The sequence below is a fragment of the Aulonocara sp. 'chitande type north' Nkhata Bay genome, linkage group LG12 (genome assembly GCF_057382095.1).
Source record: "Aulonocara sp. 'chitande type north' Nkhata Bay isolate Kocher_YH1m ecotype deep benthic linkage group LG12, A_spYH_male_GT1.1, whole genome shotgun sequence".
NCBI classification, from domain to species: domain Eukaryota; kingdom Metazoa; phylum Chordata; class Actinopteri; order Cichliformes; family Cichlidae; genus Aulonocara; species Aulonocara sp. 'chitande type north' Nkhata Bay.
The window spans coordinates 26,557,842-26,578,518 of NC_141355.1; the positions used below are offsets into that span (position 1 = coordinate 26,557,842).

The window sequence follows — 20,677 nt, forward strand, 5'->3', positions numbered from 1 at the left end:
ACATTCAAAGCTCTTCTTTGGATCTTGGTTGCCTTTAGTTTCATTTACTATCAAGATGATCCCACACTGCTTAAATAATGTTGAGGTCCGGGCTCTGGGGATGCCAGTCAGTGACTTAATATTATTATTATTATTATTATTTTTTTCCTTTCTGCCTGTCCCGTTTGGCTCTTTTGCCATCAGAATTGTTGTCTAAAGGCAAAGAAAGATGCCCAACGGATTTACTTTACCAAATTGACCATCCCAGCCTTGCCGTAATGGTCCATTTGATTCACCTTTTATTGTTTATTTTATTTTCACTTACTGAATACGGGACAGACTTGACTGGGGGAAAGAAGGGGAGAAAGGAAGAGGGACAGGGGAGAAGGGCAAAAGACAAAAACCAACAGAATGGACAGGAAAAAAAATGCATATATCGATCACCTGCTGAGAAAGAAAAAAGAAAACAAGCAGAAGAGAACAAGAGTAATAGAATAAACAACATCACAATGATATATGGGAATATGACAGTAAATACTAAATATTAAACATTATTGTGCAGCACATAAGATCAACAGAACACAGTGTGCTTTGAGGTAGGAGCCAAAAAGGGTGTAGTTTGTGGGTGTGATCACCCGTGTGTACACCTGTGAGCATGGACGCGCTTGTTTTTTTTAAAAGGTTCCTTCATGTAATGATCTGCTAGAGGGTGTGGGGGGGGGCACAGCCCCGTCCTCCAGGGCATGAAGCAGGTATGGAGGAGATCAAGACTCCAGACATCCAGAGGCCCCCAGAACACAAGAGACCAAGGAAGACCAACAGAGGGGCAGCCGCGCCACTGTCCCAGAAAGAGCTGAGGAGAGTCCCAGATGAGGGCTCACTCAGCAGCCGCGGAGCACAAGCCAGGGGGAGTTGCAGTGACGCGCCCGTGAGCTCCGCCGGCAGCCAGCCGTGCCTGAGTGACCGAGCCCCAGGCCGAGAGGCCGGGGGCACCCCACCTCCGAAGTGGCCCGAGCGAGCCCCAGGCTCCAGGCCCCGATAAGCAGCCGCCAAGGAGTGAGCCGGTGTGTACCTGGACGCCCATCCCCGGACACAAAGAACCATCAACGCACCGATGTCTGAGGGAGTCCGCCACTGGCAGGGGAAGTGGTGGTGGGTGGAGATAGGCCTCCAAACCTTGGAGGGCCTGAGATGTCCCCAGAGAGGTGGCGCCTGACACCCAACCTGACATATAGACACAGACATACAGGCACACACAGATACAAACATCCATTCCCACCCTCATGCTCTCATATGCACTTACTCCACACTCAACCAACGTGGAGACAGACATAAAGAGACGCTGTACTAGAGCTGGGCGATAGAACGATAACGATATGTATCGCGATATAACTTTTACTCGATAGAGAAATTAAGCTATCGCGATAGACCTCGCCGCTCTTGTCCTCAAAAAAAAAAAAAAAAAAAAAAGGTCAGCCAATCCAAATTAAGTAGCGCAGAGCCGAACCAATCACAGCCGCAGCGTCACGTCGCGTGACTTGTTACGTACAGCACAAGTGCCAAGCCGCACGTGTGTTTGTTTGGGAAGCAGCCAGCGGGTAATGGAGCCAGCGCGTAATGGAGGAAATGAGTGTGCCGACTAGAAAAATCAACCGAGCGTGACCGAAGAGAAAACAGATGATGGTTCCAATGCCGGAGAGATTGTCGAACGGAAGAGCCATAGAAGTTCCGTAGTGTGAAGGTATTTCGGCTATTTCAAGTCTGACAAAAAACAGAGTAGCGTGCACTGTAAATTGTGCCGAAAGCAAGTCTGGAAATACAATAAACTGGTGCATGCGTCACACTGTGCGCCATGTTATTGTTTCGGTGAAATTAACTTCTACAATACTGTTACTGTTAATTCTACTCTCTGCAGTGTTTAAATGCTTACATATACACACAGTTACTGTCCCTCCACACATACGACTCGGTTCTGCTTCTATGCCCCAGCTTTGTTTACTTTTTCCCACCGAGGCTTCTAGACTTCTGATTGGCCAACATTTCTGCACGGTTAGGAATCTAGCGCCACCTGCTGCTTTGGCATGTTCATAGCAGCGTTTTCCTTCATTTCTGCCTTTATGTGTGGACGGGATTATTTTTTAAAACGAAAACGGAAAATCTCCGTTTTCAAAAATACCCGTGTACGTGTGGACGTAGCCTCAGTCTCTGACTGGAAGCACTAATTCGTCATTCGGCTTTTGTCAGACTAAAGTAACTGTTAAAACTGTTTGAAAAGCTAAGCTATACAACAAGGAGAGATTGAGAATTTCCTTTTAGTTCTCAGTTTATTTGATATTGACAAAAGTTAGTCAGTTTTGTCTGTTCTTCTGTAAAACAAACTAAGATTTATTTTTAGAATTAATATTTTGTTTCTAAGTGGAATTGACAATTTAGTCTGTTTCGTTTGTTCTGTTTTGAAACTTAAACGCTTTAGCGGCTGCCTTTTGTGTAGTTTGCAATATTTGCCTTTATTTATCTGAAAAAGTCTCATGTTCCTTAAGTACATCTACCCTGTTGAACTTATTATGGGAAATAAATATTTAAATAAAAACAAGCTGCTGATTATTTCACATTTTACTTGTGAGCAACGGCACATTTAAATCTTACAAATATAGTTATTTGGCTTATATCGTGATAGATATCGTTATCGCCTGAAATGAAAAAAACATATCGTGATATGAAAAAATCTCATATCGCCCAGCTCTACGCTGTACACACGATCACACTCCCCAAGCGTACTCTACAAACCGGGTCTAGGTACCCTTGCCCCTGGAGGGGGGAACTGCACCCAGACCCAGGTGGTGTTACCCTTTTCCCTGCGGTGGGGGGAGGCAGACCGCCCTGACTCCGCAGCAGCAGGGAGGCCCCACACTGCAGACCGCAGTCGGACGGCCAACTCCTCCTCCTAGCCCCCCCGCTCCAGCAGGTCGCAGAGAATGGGGGTGAGAGAAGACTCCAAACCTCCCTCCACCCGCTCATTGTAGGGTTGATGCATGTGTGTTCTAAGGTGCATTTAAAACCCAGGAGGGCATGGAGCTACCTGCCAGAGAGCAGCAGGTAAGCGCAGTCCCTCCTGCTAGCCCTCAATGTCTACGTGTATTTAAAATTGAGAGGTGGGCAACGACGCCAGGGGTGGGGTGTACACCCTGATGGTACTTTGGATTCCGTGTATCGTGCCCACCCCCAAGATCCTATATGTATGTGTAATGAGAGTGTGAGTAATGTGAATGTCTAAGTTATGGGATAAAATTGAGGCAGAGGCAGCCAGAAGGGGACGGGACGGGACGGGGGGGGGGGGGTAGCCTCCTCTGCACCCTGGTGACATACCCCTATATCCAGGAATGTTTTTACTACATTGGCAGGGTGTTTGGGATCATTGTCATGTTGAAAAATGAAGGTGTTGCCAATCTGATGCTTTCCATATGGTACTGCATGATTCTTAAGAACATGACCATCAGATACTGTTCATGTGCAAGAACGTCTGGCTGCTTGGAAGTAAGAAATGAAAGGTGGTTTAAGGTTTTTGCGCAGTACTGTGAAAGCAAAATTACTGTGGGGCAAGACTGTTTTAAAGTAATACTGAAATACTGTACTCATTTATCTATAGACGCTTTCAAATGTGTCTGTTTTTCTATATTAAGTGCTGCCTTTGTCTTTTTGTCAGCTTTATTGTTTCATCTCTTTCGACCTCTCTACTTCCTCTGAACAGCTTTTTGATTGGTTTGTTCGCAGTGCATTATCAGAAGAGGAGAAGACGTCATTGCGTGCTGGTCTAATCACAAACTTCAACGAGCCTGTCAATCAGGTGAGCAGGGAAAATAAAGAGGGAGAGGGAAATAAACATGTTTGATCATTGTATACTGATGAATAAAACACTGATTTTGATTGAAGTGCTTTTATCAAAACCAGATAAGTTACAAAGGATCTGACTGACAGCATTAAGATTTTTTTAGGCTGTCACAATGCGACTCCATAGAATGAGATTTGAAAGTGATGAAAGCTGCTAATTTTGCATACTGGGACTTAATTTGAAGTTTCTTGATAGACATTTTTTTGGGGGGCTGTGTGGGGAAGGTTACAACAAACAAATAATTCAGGAGTCAAGCAGCGTAATACATCTGTCCCAGGGGGTACGTGGAACTTGGCCCTAAATGATGGCCATCCATCTTGGTTTCTACAGGTTGTATGTCCCTGTGGGACAGCTCTCGAACATCAGGACTGATCGGGTCCATATGGCAAGCAATGAATACGATTTGGACACCATATGTCTCTCTAGTCACAGCCTCTCGTGGAGTCCAAATTTCATGAGGGTGCTTTATGCTTGTGCATGAGAGAGTGAGTGTAACTTGTGTACAAATTGACTTACTGATGCTTGTGAGGATGCAAGTTTAAATACTGAACTGTGTACTGCAAGACGTTCTGAGATAAATCTTTTATACAACCATAAGAACAAAAACTCACGCAAGGTTTTCACATTTAAAAAAAAAAAAAAAAAAAAAAAGAAGCTATTTGGAGTGTGTTCAAATAATATAAAGAGTTTTGATTTTTATCATAAAATGTCCATTAAGTCTTGAGGTATAAAGTGTCTTTTTCATTTTGAGCTTGAAATTTATCTCGAAGTATTGAGTGTCTTACCGGCAGTTTGTGTTGGAGTAATGAGTAGACTTGAGCGATATTTGCTCAGCTGTTGGGCTCAGTGGAAAGCCAATTTAAAAAAAAAAAAAATATGAGAAGTGAAGCTGTTACCAGATCATGTGATGCACATTGCAGATATAGCTCAGGCACAAGCACTCTATTTTAAAAATCAACTTAATCCATGCAACTGATTCCCTATCTGTCACCAGATGCATGTACTATGTACACTGTGTTGACTGTAAAAAGTTTGATATTCTGTGTCCTATTTGTTCGAGCTACTTATTTTTAAAAGAGAACTACGTAATAAAATTCCCATCAAGTTTGCTCCACCTTCTGCTGTGTTTATGCTTTGCCCCTGGTCAACTTCTCTTTCCTGCATGTATTTTTTTTTTTTTTTTTTTTTCTCAACAGATAGCAACCCAGATCGCAGTACTGATAGCCAAGGTGGCCCGTCTGGACTGCCCCAGGCAATGGCCAGAGCTCATCCCCATTCTGCTCGAGTCTGTGAAGGGTCAGGATGGCCTGCAGCAGCACAGAGCGCTGTTAACCTTCTATCATGTCACCAAAACTCTAGCATCCAAACGACTGGCGCAGGACAGGCGGCTTTTTCAGGATGTAAGTCCACAATATTAGCTGGTCCAGTGTTGATACAAAATTCTATTACAACCTTTTTGTTCTCCATTGCTTCTTATTCTTATTCTTAGTGTTTTTTAGCTGTGTTTTGCTCTTTATACATCAGTTGTATATACCTGAATAAAAGGTTATGTTAGGTAAACAGTGAAACTTTCTGGATTTTTATACGTTGCAGGTTGCAGACTCCTGCTCTCTGCAATATAACTTTTTTTTCTTTGTTGCTATTTTTTTCCTCCTTCAGAAGATTTTGAAAATGAATAGATGAATACTAAGATTATCCTGAGACTTTTTAGGTTTTGTCTCTACGAGATGCTGTTTAGCTTCTGTTAGAAGCATGTTAAATACAAGATTTATAGCAAAAATATTCCCTTGTCATACATGACTCAAGCATGGTTGACTTGTTTAGAAATGGTTATCAGCGTTTCCGTGTCTTTGTTGATATTGCGTTGAGACAAATTAACTTTTGAGTAAGTATTTCTGGTGTTTCTGGTGAACACAGCGTACATTATACAATATTTTTCTTTCATGCTTGATTTAAATTTGAGTTTAAAAAAAAAAGGCCATTTGTGGAGAGAAAGATTTTAGAGGAATGAGATGATCAAGCAGAGGGAAGATGGAGACCAACAGAGGGTGAAAGGACATGAGAGCAGTGGCTGAGACCAAATAGTTGGATGCCAGGCAGAGGCGTCCTGTATGCCAAAATTTCTGCCCTTAGGCAACACAAGAAACAAAGGCAGCCTGAGCCCCCATTAAACAGCGCACTCATTTAATGATGCACTGATGACTTTGACACTGAATCTCCTCTCTTCCTCCTCTCCTCTTTTTTTCCTCTCCTCCTCCTCTCTTCTTCTAATAATCATGTGTATACTTTGTCATACAAACATTTTGCTTATGCTGTAATTATATTCTCGGATAGTAATTGGATAGTAATTCTAAGACTGGTAACGCTGCTGAAAGATTAAAAGTATCACTGTAGTGTTGGAGGGCCATTAGGGAGAGGACTAATTCAGAAATCGGGTTCGCCTTAGGACCTTACAGACCTATACTTAAAGGCACCTTAATAGTTTTTAATTTTTTTATGTTCTTTTTGATTCATGGGGTAGAAAATGCAAACGGCAAGGATGTACTAGTTTTTTTTACACAGATGTAGCACAACGAGGAATAAAAAGGGGGATAAGAAGGTAGACTACAATGCACCTGTCGACTGGAGTAGGTTGTTATATTTTTTGAATGTCTGTAACATTTGGAAACTGTGTATTGACGCTTTGATGCGATTTACCTGTTGTGCATTCACAGAATGTAATGAAACTGTAAAAACCCATATAAACAATAGCGTATTAGTCTACTGAAACACCAAGACTGAGGAAGTCATGAGAACAATATGAAGTTGTTTTCTGAACTTGGCTCATCACTTTTAGGCTCCATGGGTTGGATTAGTCTGGGATCTGAGGAATGGAAAACGACAAGCTGTAGAGAAATCTCTCCAAAGAAGAAACTTGCCAATCTTGCGGTTTCTCTAAAGAATATATCAAAGCCTATGCTGTGCTGTCAAAGTAGGGATTTCTCTTTGAACAGCCGAACATCAACTTAACCACTGATTCTCAGATTTTTCCCACTTGACTCTTGAGTGTTACCAAGAGCGCAAAGTTCCTCTGGCTAGAAGTTGCTTGCTTTCCTTGTTTGATATATGGTGTTCACAATTTTCCACAGAGTAATTTTAATGTGGGTTTGTTGTTTATCTTAATCAAATAGCAAAGACTTGACTGTTATCCCACTGCAATGTTATTGTCAATTTTGAATGAGATTTAATGGTTAGAATCCCCCCCCCCCCCACACACACACACACACACACACACACACACACACACACACACACACACACACACACACACACACACACACACACTTACTCTCTTCCTTTGGCAGATTTGTTGGATGTTCTAAGCAGACATTGTCACACTTGGCTGATAGAACTGAGTGCTTTTTATCTACCTTTGATGATCTTGTTTCGCTATCATGGAGGGCGAAAGTGTAATTGGTTTGAGCCCAAATAATACTGAGACTATAATTGGAAGTTCATTTGGAGCTAAATTACACCTGTTATTCACAGGTCCATCTAGGGCTGCTCAATTAATCGAATTTTAATCACGATTACAATCTGGGCTTTCAACGATCATTAAAAATGACTGAGCCGATTATTAGCCCCTCCCTCATTTATCCGCGACACCTTAAAGGCCGGTCCGTGAAAATATTGTCGGGCATAAACCGGTCCGTGGCGCAAAAAAGGTTGGAGACCGCTGATTAAGAGGACCCGAGGGAAGCTCGGAAAGCTAAGCAGAAGTTATTTGGAGAGTGACTGCCGTTGGTTGAAAAGAGTTAAAAAAAAAAAAAAAAAAACTTCAGTGGTGTTGCACACCATTTTACATTATTTTTTTAAAGTCATTGTTAACCCTTTAAAGCCGGTCAGAGCAGCACGCTCCGTTTTGTGTAACTTTTTTAAAATCCCTGTAGAACCTGAACCGTGTAAGCTAGCGCAATAATTTGTTTTGCATATGAAACCGGAGGAGTTGTACTTACATCTGATGCCATCAGCTTGTCCTCGGTCACGGTTTCGTTCCACATATAGCTTTGCAAAAATTGCATAAAAAGCGCTTGCAGGAACAAAAACATAATATTCCAGAAACACGCTTTGCCGTTCCTATCAGCTGTTCGTAACACTTCCCACAGTGAAATGATGCACATGCTGTTTTCTTTGCAAATTTGCATCATAGGATTGTTTTTTGTTTTTCCTGCAGTATATAAAAATTGCTGTATCTCCAAAATAAAACTATGAAGACACTCAGAATAAATTTCCTGTGGTGGGAAACTATTTTTTGCAACTTTATTGTATTTAAAGTTTTGAGGGATAAACCTCTTAAACTTCTCAAAGTAGAAATATATGTAAACAAAACAAAAGCGATTTTCAATTTTTTTTGTAGTTTATTGCACTTTTTTGCAATTTATGTAATTACTATGCACTTAATGCATACATATTATTAAAATATGGGCTATAACAGTTGTATTGATGTATAGCAACTTGAAATGCTCCCACAAATGGCACTACAGCATGTACAAAAAATAAATAAAAATAATATAAGCTCTGGTGGACTTGGTTCTATAGTAGGTCTTAAAGGGTTAAATAAATATCGTCAAATAATCGCGATCTCAATTTCAGTGAAAATAATCGTGATTATCATTTTTGCCATAATCGAGCAGCCCTAGGTCCATCTTTCCTTCCTGTTTGTTTGAGTGTATCACCAGCAATTGAGTTTCTGATGTTCCATGTAGGGACACGCCGATTTAATAGCCGCTCGCCAACACCGACCTTGTTGTCACCATATCAACAAATAAAATGACATTTTCTGATGTCAGTGGCTGATGTTTACCTGTGGTCACATTAATTTACTGGCAAAGTGATCCAAGATGGTGTGCTGAAGGGAATTTTTTAATGTTAATAAACTAATAAACAATAAAAACAGGTAAATAAAAACAAAAGTAGGTTCTTGTACAAAGCTACACTCATATTAGCCCAGAATTTCTTGCGCATTTATGTTGAGTGAAATGACCTCAAATGCTTTCGAGACCCAGATTAACCCAGGTGTGCCTGACCAAAATGTTAATGTGTATGTTGGCAGCTGGCATCGGGCATCTACAGCTTTGCATGCTCCCTGTGGAGCCATCACACAGACTGCTTCCTCCAGCAGATCTACGCCAGAGATGAGGCTGCGGCACTCAGCTCGCTGGAGAGGACACTACTCTCTCTTAAAGGTAGCAACACTTGCACAGACACATGCACGCATGCCACAAACCTGCATTATCATGCAAAGACATGCAATCACCTATTAGCACAACATGGTAATCTAATCGTCATGATCCCACCATTTGATTAAAAACATAGATAATTGAACATGCAAACATGGAAGTATTAATATATGCAGCTACTTAGTGAAACACTAATTATGAGGAGATGTTGAATATAGTTAATTTTTAATTAGTGAAAATCCTGCATAGTGATGTTTTTTGTGCTCCTTTTAGTGCTTCGCAAACTGACAGTCCATGGATTTCAAGAGCCACAACAGAATATGGAAGTAATGGTGAGTCTCAAGTTATTTCAGCTGTGGCTGCTTTAGTACCTCTCATATTTGGGAAAAGCTGATATTTTTCTGTTGGTGTTTTGGGTCAAAAACGACTCCAATCACAGCGTGCAAAATATGGATGGCCACGATGATTGAAAGTGCCTTGAGCCTTGTCTCGGTTCAAAGAGTCCGGAGCTCTTCTCTCACTTCTAGTGTGAAGAAAGTTTGACTCCATGAAACTGTTAATTCAATTTAGTTTAAATCTGGTTTAAAAAAAATCTTTAGCATGTGCCTGGATAGGGCTTTGGTTTCCTCATGGCTCAGAGTTAATGGAATCATTTGCACAAACTGTCCCAGTTCTTTGAACTCCAGTTTCATATTCTGAGTATCTCCTGTTTGGTGAAAGAATAATAATGAATGCTGAACAAGAATAATTGATAAACCATGTTCCTGGTTATTTTTTGAAGGATTAAGGCTTTTTGAATTTGATTTTAGCCAAGAAAATTCATGCTTGGAATTTTAATGTATTTTAAGTACCAAAATAAAATGGAAAACATTTTGGTGCATTTACCTGTTCTGTACCTAAACGAATTGTATCTTGAGCACATTGTACAGTCCTATAATGCTGCTAACTATACTGACGATAATTATTTTTTTATCACTTAGGACTAAATTATCTACTAATGCAGTGAAAAAATAGATATAAACCTTTTAGGCTTACTGATTTAAATCTTTCAGGTGCTACTTAACATTCAGTGAAGGTAAGTGCTCTTGAGGGTCTGAAAAAAAAATTACCTGAAATCGCTATACTGTATATGTAGGCAAGTGAAAAGAACATAAATGAATTCCATGTAAAACTGTGATGAGCAGTATTTCTTATTTTCCTGGATTTATGCTTTTTTCACCTAAAGGATGCCAGCACTGGTATAACCTGTGGGCTGAAATATATAACAATATAGCCTCAGACAGATGTGACCTCATCAGATTTTTCATTAAAAAAACAACAACAACAAAACTTCTCAGTTTTTGTTTATCTTCTGTGAATTTTAACTCATAGTAAAATGTACATTTGTTACATAGTCATACACACAGTGTGATTAAATTGACAGATCCCAAACTGTTGTATTTTTGTTCTCTGGTCTTTTTTTGAAAGCACTGAGTAATCACCTATGGTACAGGCTGGAAAATGTTAGTGAACCTCTGTGTTAATGACTTCCCCAAAAGCTATTTGGAGTCAGGGTTTCCAATTAAGTAGATTAGATTGGAGGTGCGGGTCGTATGTTGTTGCACTCTGTGAAAGTAAAGGCAGTCAGTAACAACTTTGACATTAAAGATATGCTTGAAGCTATCCAGAATTGCTGGCTATTAGTAATTTATGATATACATATATATAGGTTCTGTCAATCTATTAAAGCCAGAACAACTGAAAATTAAAAATAAATGTTAGTTGCCAAAGGGGAATTCAGTTTGTCCTTTTGTCTTTGATACAATGTAAGTCGTCACAAAAGGTCAACGAGTCATTAACATTAAAAATGTGGTCTGTTGTTGCTGTGCCGTTTCTGTCTTTGTGCTTCTGCTGTTATGTTTCTGTCATTTCTGATTTTTATTGCTTTATTTGTTTTTTCCTGCTTTTTTATGCTTGTAGATGGCAAGGACATTTTTATGACAGAAAAAAATGTTTACTGCGCCCTGTTTCTCCACTAATGAGACGACAACTTAGCCTCCAGGCTGAAGGTTATAAGATGGTCACAATATTTTCATTAAACGGATGTTTGCCTCATGCTTTCACTGGTTATTCCAGCTCATTGTAGTGTTTTAAAGTAAATATTTCATATTTAATTTACATTGTTGCTTTTCTTAGTAATTACTACTTTAATAGCTGTTTTCATTCTCCTGGTGCTGAATAAACACAGGAATATGCCTACCTTGAATCTACTTAGGCAACCATGTTTTAATATAACTCACTATGTTAAAATCAAGTTCTTTAAAAATATTAATATTAGGCTCCAAGTGTGCACTGGAAGAAGTTCTGTAATCTTTTAAAAATAATTAGGCGTTGAAGGTTCTCACAGAAACAAGTAAACAACATAATGCCATTATGACTAAGCACAGAGTAACTATCTTAAACTGTTTAATGCTGTATTTACACTTGGAAAAACAGTGGTTCGAACCTGACATGACAAAAAGGATTGCCATTGTGTGCAATGATCTTGTTGCCTTTCAAATGATTGCTGAAAAGATGGGGACCAGGTCTGCAACTACTCACAGTGAGGTGCAGTCTTGCGATTGAATGGGGTCAAATTTGCAATCTGCTTGTGATAAGTAAAATTGGCAAAATCCTTTGTAAACGTGTTGCCGTCTACATACGCAGAAGTTCACATTAACTACCACATTAATTACTTACATTCAGAGTCCAGCCAGAGTCTTGTAGATCTCAAAGAGAATTCCCTCCTCTGATAGGGATGTAGCTGCTGTGGGTGGAGATTGATCTACAGAATGATATGGGCACTCAGCAGTCTTGCTTTTACAGTATATAGGAATATAATCGGAAAACAACCAGTTAGCAACCATTTGAGTCGACTCCCCTGTTGCACAGAGATGCGTCATAGCCAAGTTGTGCTTATTGGAGCAGACTGTCTCACATTGATTGCAATGTGTTGGCAATGGCAATTATTTGAAAAGCTGTCTGAGAGTGATTGCAGTGAGTCTGAGTCAGACCCTTGATTGTTTGGAGACAAAGGAAAAAGTTTCCTTTTTCCAAAATTTTATTCCTTTCTTTTTATTGGACATAACTTAAAGTTAATGTTGGGGGAAAAGAGCTGATTCAGAGTGGGTAATGTCTCTTAAATCAATTAAAAAAAACAGTTAATAAGAAATTACCTTTTTTTCTGAATAGAAAACTTATAGTTATTCACTCTTTTGCCACGTGTTAAACTTTTTAAACCTCAGCTCAAAAGACTGATGGGCAATTGTCACTACCACGCGGGCGGGCGGCATGGACACGCAAGTTTGTGAGTATGATAACTCAAGAATAAGTGCACTGAGGAGTTTCAATTGATGTCATAGGTGTGTCTATTAGAAGGCTGAGGGGTAGCACTGGCAGTTGCCAGTATTTTTTAAATTGTATCTAGTAACAGGAGTCTAATTTAAATTGTTTTGAATGTTTTTAGCTACTGCTCCATGTTTTTTATTGAAGTTTGTCAGAGAGTTGTGATGGTTTATGGATGTGTCATGCTTATGTGTTGATTAGTTCTTTAAGAATTTGATGAGTTGTCACCTCTCATTTTGCTCTTCCTTTGATGATGGGTGTGATGATGAAGAAAACCCTTTTAATTCATACTGCATGATCTAATTTCCAGTTCCCTTTCAAGGTCATGTTTCTGTCAGGAACTGAAATGAAGTGTCTGTAGGTTACTGGGTTGCTTGAGTTGCTTCATTGATTTTGATAGCTGATGTGTGTCAAATGTTCTATAACAAAATAATAAGAATCATGCTATAAGATGAGCCTGATATTATGTGTATAAAGGACACCTTTTATATGCTATAACTTATGTTGATTGAGCACCTTTTCACATAATAATAAATCTGTAACCCTTGAAAATTTCTAGTTTTCTTTCAGATTTTAAGTCATCAGTAACAGATAAACTAATGCTGCTCGTTCCTGTCAGTCTACATTCTAGACATTTAATTTGTACTGTTTTGCTCAGGCATTATTATTACCCAACAATAGCTATGAACCAAAAAAGACTTCTTTTTTTTTTTAAATATGTTGTGACACTCGGTTTTAACTAGGTCCTCTTCTTATGAAGTTATGAGGGCTCAAAAATACTGAAAAAATAAAAAAATGAAATAAAGCAAAAATTCAACCCATTCATAGCTTGATGTTATAATTCTGCATTGTTTTATTAAATATACAAAAGTTGGTATAAAAAAAAACAAAATAAAACAGTTAGCCACTTATGAAGTGGTCAGGAACTGACTGACTTTACATAGAATGATCCTAAAAGGCTTGGTTAGTTGGTCTTGCTGTAGTGCTCACTGAATATAGAGACTAATTTCTTTGTTCTCCTCATACAATAGTGTGGATTTGTTTTTGCTTCCAAGGAACAAAACGAAGTGGTGTTGAGCAATAGTTCTGCAGGCTTTGTGAAGGTCTTTGAAAGTTTTTCTTTGGACACTTTCTTTTTTGGTCATTTTCAGTCCAGTTCAGTCCAGTCCTTGTACCTGACCATTTTCAGAGGAGGTATTTTTGTTAAAGCCACTTAACGCTGACCTCTGAATCATTCAAGCTTTAAAAAACACCTAATTCAAGGGATCAACTAGTGTTGTGCTATATGAATAAATTTGATTTGATTTGTGTCTACACATGACAGATAGGATAGCGAAGAACAAATTTTAAATTGTGTCTTTTACTGAAAGCACATAATTTGTTTCCATTTATTTAGTTCAGTGCATAAAACACCCCACCAAAGATGACAAACTAATATTTTTGCACCAATAAGGTGATTCCCAAAGAGCAATTAGCTGAAAACATGATATATCATGGCATGGTGTGCAGTGCCCTAAAAACAAACAAACAAAAAACTGGTTCAAGTGGATGATAAAAGAAGTGAGAAATGGATCTGACCTTTCAGCTGATCCATCTACTGTTCACTGAAGCTTCAACAAAAATGGTCTCAGTTGAGGGGTGATAATCAAGAAGCCATTTGAAAGGAATGGAAATAGGAAGAAAAGGTTTGAGGTATGACAAATTACACAAGAACTATACTGAAAATGAGTTCTAACTGGCAACAGGTCTTATGGAGTGATAAATGCGAACTTGAATTTTCTTTAGTTTAGATTGATGTCAGTATCTACAGGGGAGACCGAGAGAGGTAAAGCACTGAGTGTGTACAGTAAAACACAGTGGAGGCTTTGTGGAGGATCCACCATCAAATACTGTCTGGAAAATGTTGTTGGTAGGCAATAGCTTCATTCTTCAGCATGGGGGTTATCCTAAACACACTGCCAGTGTAGTAAAAGCATATCTGCATAAGGTTAGTGGTTCGATGGCTGGTTGCTCCAGTCGATAAGTATCCTTGGTTGAGATACTGGACCCAAGTTGCTCTCCAATCTGTTCATTGGAGTGTGTGGAGTGTTAGATAGAAAACTCTTGGGTAGAAAAGGATTGCAAAAAGTGCATGTTAGAGCTGGGCGATATGAGATTTTTTCATATCACGATATGTTTTTTTCATTTCAGGCGATAACGATATCTATCACGATATAAGCCAAATAACTATATTTGTAAGATTTAAATGTGCCGTTGCTCACAAGTAAAATGTGAAATAATCAGCAGCTTGTTTTTATTTAAATATTTATTTCCCATAATAAGTTCAACAGGGTAGATGTACTTAAGGAACATGAGACTTTTTCAGATAAATAAAGGCAAATATTGCAAACTACACAAAAGGCAGCCGCTAAAGCGTTTAAGTTTCAAAACAGAACAAACGAAACAGACTAAATTGTCAATTCCACTTAGAAACAAAATATAAATTCTAAAAATAAATCTTAGTTTGTGTTACAGAAGAACAGACAAAACTGACTAACTTTTGTCAATATCAAATAAACTGAGAACTAAAAGGAAATTCTCAATCTCTCCTTGTTGTATAGCTTAGCTTTTCAAACAGTTTTAACAGTTACTTTAGTCTGACAAAAGCCGAATGACGAATTAGCGCTTCCAGTCAGAGACTGAGGCTACGTCCACACGTACACGGGTATTTTTGAAAACGGAGATTTTCCGTTTTCGTTTTAAAAAATAATCCCGTCCACACATAAAGGCAGAAATGAAGGAAAACACTGCTATGAACATGCCAAAGCAGCAGGTGGCGCTAGATTCCTAACCGTGCAGAAATATTGGCCAATCAGAAGTCTAGAAGCCTCGGTGGGAAAAAGTAAACAAAGCTGGGGCACAGAAGCAGAACCGAGTCGTATGTGTGGAGGGACAGTAACTGTGTGTATATGTAAGCATTTAAACACTGCAGAGAGTAGAATTAACAGTATTGTAGAAATTCATTTCACCGAAACAATAACGCGGCGCACAGTGTGACGCATGCACCAGTTTATTGTATTTCCAGACTTGCTTTCGGCACAATTTACAGTGCACGCTACTCTGTTTTTTGTCAGACTTGAAATAGCCGAAATACCTTCACACTACGGAACTTCTATGGCTCTTCCGTTCGACAATCTCTCCGGCATTGCAACCATCATCTGTTTTCTCTTCGGTCACGCTCATTTCCTCCATTACCCGCTGGCTGCTTCCCAAACACACGTGCGGCTTGGCACTTGTGCTGTACGTTACAAGTCACGCGACGTGACGCTGCGGCTGTGATTGGTTCGGCTCTGCGCTACTTAATTTGGATTGGCTGATCTTTTTTTTTTTTTTTTTTTTTGAGGACAAGCTTAATTTCTCTATCGAGTAAAAGTTATATCGCGATACATATCGTTATCGTTCTATCGCCCAGCTCTAGTGCATGTATAAGTGAGTGACTAAAGCAGATTGAGCGCTCAAGTGGATTAGGAAAGAACTATATAATAACCAGTTTGGTGCATAAGAACAATGGAACACCAATCATCCTAGATTGGCCTCCCCAGAGCCCAGACCTCAACATCACTGAAGCAATGTGTGATAAAACCGACATAAAGTTCGGAGAACTGTCCTTTAAAACTACTTGAAGGCTGCAAGAAAACTTGCATAAGAGTTCAGGCTGTGTTGGAGAATAAATGTGGTCATCCCAAATGTTGACCTTCAAGCTCATTAGAAGTGTGCAAGCTCCCTTTTTTGCCTTATAGACTACATTGCCATTTGTGTACATGTTTTAATATATTGCTGTTCCCATTTCCCTAGCAAACTTTTAAAGGAACAAAGCGGTGGACTGATACTTTTGCACATTACTATATGCCATTGATTTTAGTGTCCAGTGTATTCAAATTCCACATTTTCAGAAGAATGAGCTGTGCAGCCATCTCTTCTAAGTTGGCACTTCCCCTGAACTCTGCTTAGTGTGTCACAGCTCTATGGCATCGTTTATGGAGTTCATACTTGTGGTCCCATTAAAAAGTTGTTTTACAATGAATCTCTTTACACATGACATGAGCGTTCTGAAAAGATTACGTTTGTTTTCTTCTCACCACAGTGACTGCATTATTGCAGAACTGCAGTGAGTTGGAAAATACTGTCTCTAAGAATAAAGAACATTGTCACTCTGCACACAGGCTGCCACAGTGATGAATTGTAAAACTCATTTTGCAGTTGATAATCTTCCTGGCTTGATTGTCAAACAATCACTAAAAGAGTGAGGATGCAATAGAATTTCAATAGAGCTTGTTCGACATAGACAAAAAACACTAAAGCTGGATGAATAACATCCAGGAGCTTTCCAGCATCTTGGTGTCACTCCATTCCAAAAAGTTCTGCATTAAAAAAAAGGCACATTCACTTGTGCCATTGTAAAACTGGTCTGTGCCCATATACCTGATCACAGAGCTAAAACATTCACTACTTAAATTGCCACTTACTGCCTTTCCCTTAGATCTTTTCTCAAAGCGAACTAGCCTATTTGACACTCATCTGCCTTTTTCATCTCCTACTTCTCACACTACTGCTGACATACCCATTTGATGACTATCACTCTGTATCCATTTTCCATCTCTGTTCATTTTGCTGACATTTGTTTGCTTTTCTCCTCATCCTGTGCATTCTTCCCTGGCATTGCTATTAGCCTCATTTCCCTTCCTCTTTAGTTCTAGAATATTTTTTGACATGGCTGATTTGATTGAAAATTATTTTCCACCCCCTTTTCACAGTTTGTAATTTCCTACATGCTCCATTTTGATATCCTCCCAATGCACCTTGCCTATACCCCTCTGTCTAAATCCCACCATGAGCATATCGAACGCTTGCTGTGAACCGTGTTCTCTGTAATTTTCCACACTGTCTTCTGTGCTCCACTTGTGACCCCCCCCCCCCCCCCCCCCCCCCCCCCCGTTTCTTCACTCACTCTTTTTAGGACCTTTAGTTGTTGACTAGACTGTGTTGGCTGAACGCGTGATTAATGCCACTGCTGTTGACCTCAAGGGTGCACATTATTGCAGAACTAAACAGTTGTGTCTCCATCTATCATCTAATTTCCCATGCTAAGCCATGACTATACCAGGCTACAGAAAATTGATTCTCTTTCATACCGAGTAGCTGGCACCTTTTTATTTATATATATATATATATATATGTATACTCCTGAGTAAAGCTGCAAGCATCCCCACCTACACAGATACCAAAAGTTATTCCCTTGTCAGTATATATCCCCTGGAGCAATACTAATGAAGCCATCATCAGTAATTCAAATGCAAAAATGTCAGAAATTAAACTTTTTTTCACCCTCTCTTCCTTTTTAGGGCTTCCTGAATGCAGTGTTTGAAAGGCTAAAACAGTTCTTGGAATGCTGTAAGTATATGTTGCTTTCTTTTTCCTCAAGTATATGATTGTAGGCTTCACACTTCAGTAAACGTGTTAGTGGTGCTTCATGTAGTGCACGCAGAAGGCATTTCCTGAAAAGTCTCCGATAATTTATAATTTCTGAAGTTAGTGGTCGCATTGAAAATGAAAAGTTCAGAGAGAGTCATCCTAACGAGCCTTGTTTTTCATTAATTTATATTCTGAAGTATTGGAACATGTCTAATTACAAGTTTTTTTTTTTTATTAAAAAAATAGTTTGAATTAAAGACATCCTAATCTATGAATATTTTATGTCTTGAAAAAATTAAAAGACATAATGAATTGTCTTTGATAATCACGTGCGTGCGCATGTGAACATACAGTAAGTTCACGGAATAAAAAAAGCACGACATAATCCCACCTATCAGCCGCTCCTATCCTATTATTTGCCTCTTTTCCTTGATATTATGTTGCTTTAGTTGTGATGATAGTTCTTTACTGTGTCGTTTTTCAACGTTTTCCTGACCTGTAGTTTTATATTCTGGTTATGAGCAGCAGTTGAATTTAAAACAGTATTTCTTTCACTTCACAAACTTTTAAACTCAAAAAGACAACATTGCTATTTAACAGTGTATTTAACGAGTTTCAACAGTGCTGCTCAAAACAATCTGAGGGTGAGTGGAATGTATCCTGTGTTTTAATTAATCACAGCCTTTGAGTGGGGACTTCTTTTGATGGAAGGTATTTGCAATTTTGGGTCATGTTGTTCTAGGTACTAAAGTGTCACAGAAATTCATCCAGGAATTTAGAATCTACTTTTAATCTAATCTCCAAAGACCCCTTTTTGGTTTTCTTTCATCTGGATCACGATGGGCCTGTGAGGTGTGACTACACGGTTGTTCACGATTAGTCTGTGATCAGCAGACAAAAAGCCTGTTGCTTCTTTGTCAGGAATTTGTATTTTTCCATTATTTTCTGTTTGATAATAAAAAGTTTCTGGCTCTGTGGACAATAAACCATGAATACTAATATTCCCTCCTTAATACTAGAGTTGACGTATGCTTAGCTATTGTGTAAATAAATTGTCTACTGATAGCATAAGACAGTATCTGCAGCCCATTCAGGTTGCACAAGTAGCTTAGCTCCTCCAGAATGTACATGGAGCCAGTGCATGGTGTTGGAAGAAAACTCGCTTTGTTTTCTAGCAGTTTCAGGAGAGTAGGACAGGGTTGTAGAACGGCATCAACCCAGCTCTTCAACAAAAGGTGACAAAATGACTTCTAATGTGCAGGTTCCTGACCAAACTGTCAGAAAAAGACTTCATGCAACACTCATGAAGTCCCAACATCCTTAGTGGGACCTGTGCTCACAGCCCAGCACCATGGACGTTGGCCGCCTGTTTTACCTAATTGAAGTCGTGGCTTCTGTCAGAACCAGACTCCATAAAGTCCTGTTTATGGAGCCATTGATTTTCTTGTGATGATCAAGTGTTCCTTAAGTTTTTTTTGAGCAGTGCAGTTCCATCAGTTAAACAGGTTTCTCATGCCCTTGTGCTGGATTTCTATCCACTGGGAACTACTTGGGTCATTGGCAGCTGCGTAAGCTTACTTTTCTTCTCATCTCGCTATTTATGGTCTCTTTTTCTTTTGTATAAAAGTTTGTCATAGCATCCAATCAGTTTGAGATAAATCTCAGGCACAACTCCACCATCTGCCGTAGCAGCAGATGTTGAAAAATATCATTAGCAGTATCAGCCAGTACTATCACTTCTAATATTCACCCTGCTGATGGCAGTGGAGACAGGATCATGGTCCTGTTGGTATTTTGGCCTGACAGATAGGGGAAACGGAAAGACAGCTCAGTGCTTGTGGTGAGAAATATCAGCTCTGCACAGTCTGATAAGGTCAGCTATATACACTGGTATCTTGGGGACGATGTTTGTGGTCCATTCTGATGTCAGACTCTTTATCTTTGAGGTTTTTACTCAGATGGCCCGTCTATTTTTGTCAGTCACTATATTCTTGTAATATACATGTATATATTTTTTTCTTAGCTGCTTATCTTTTAATAACAATGAATAAATGTTTAATTCTTCAAATATGTTTCTTTGCTTAGTTAAAGATATTTTTGATCGCTCAGATATTGGTTCTTTAGTACGTGGGTGACTTTGCACATCTAACATTACCAACTGTTGCATATCATCAGAGAAACAATAGCATGAGCACGAATTCAGTTAGAATGCAGTGGGCTCTGAAAATTTGTATGGCTCAAGAATATGTGGCCTAAAAAGTAAACAAAGCAAAATTAACCTATTTTGCTTTTTTAGTGAAGCTTTTGTCATTTCAAATTAGTACATGCTGATGGAAGTTTTAGTGTGTATGAAGCTGAAGGAAACAATGACCTTGCATGCTCACAAGTGGTTGGAGGAATGTATGAGACTGTTGTTGGCAGAGCTGATTTCATCAATGGGTTTGGCAAGAATGTATACTATAGAGGACATCTTTATTGCCTCTAGAATCAGGAGTGGTTTTATGGAGCCAAAATGTACATCAGAGGGAGCGAGTCATTTATTTTCTAATTTTTAATATTACTGTACTTTATTATATGCATCAGCGCTTGTAAGTGAACAACGATGGACATAAGATTATTTACAAAAGAATAAGAACAGAGAAGACCTTAAATTGTCTTAGAAATGAACTTTTAAAGCAAGATTGGAATATTGTGTATGAACAAACAGAAGTTAATAAAGCTTACGAAGGATTTTTAAGAACATTTAACACATTACTTGATAAAAACTGCCCAGTAA

The 20,677-nt window shown here is 39.1% G+C and overlaps 1 protein-coding gene across 1 annotated transcript in view; it reads left to right on the forward strand.

The window, feature by feature from the left end:
* Positions 1–20,677, forward strand: part of ipo11 (importin 11) — a 138,380-nt gene that overhangs the window by 19,039 nt on the left and 98,664 nt on the right. The window contains exons 4-8 of the mRNA XM_086314682.1: positions 3,751–3,823; positions 5,065–5,268; positions 8,961–9,093; positions 9,361–9,419; positions 17,832–17,880. Of these exons, the coding sequence (XP_086170808.1) occupies positions 3,751–3,823; positions 5,065–5,268; positions 8,961–9,093; positions 9,361–9,419; positions 17,832–17,880 (518 nt within the window). The remainder of the gene's footprint in view (positions 1–3,750; positions 3,824–5,064; positions 5,269–8,960; positions 9,094–9,360; positions 9,420–17,831; positions 17,881–20,677) is intronic.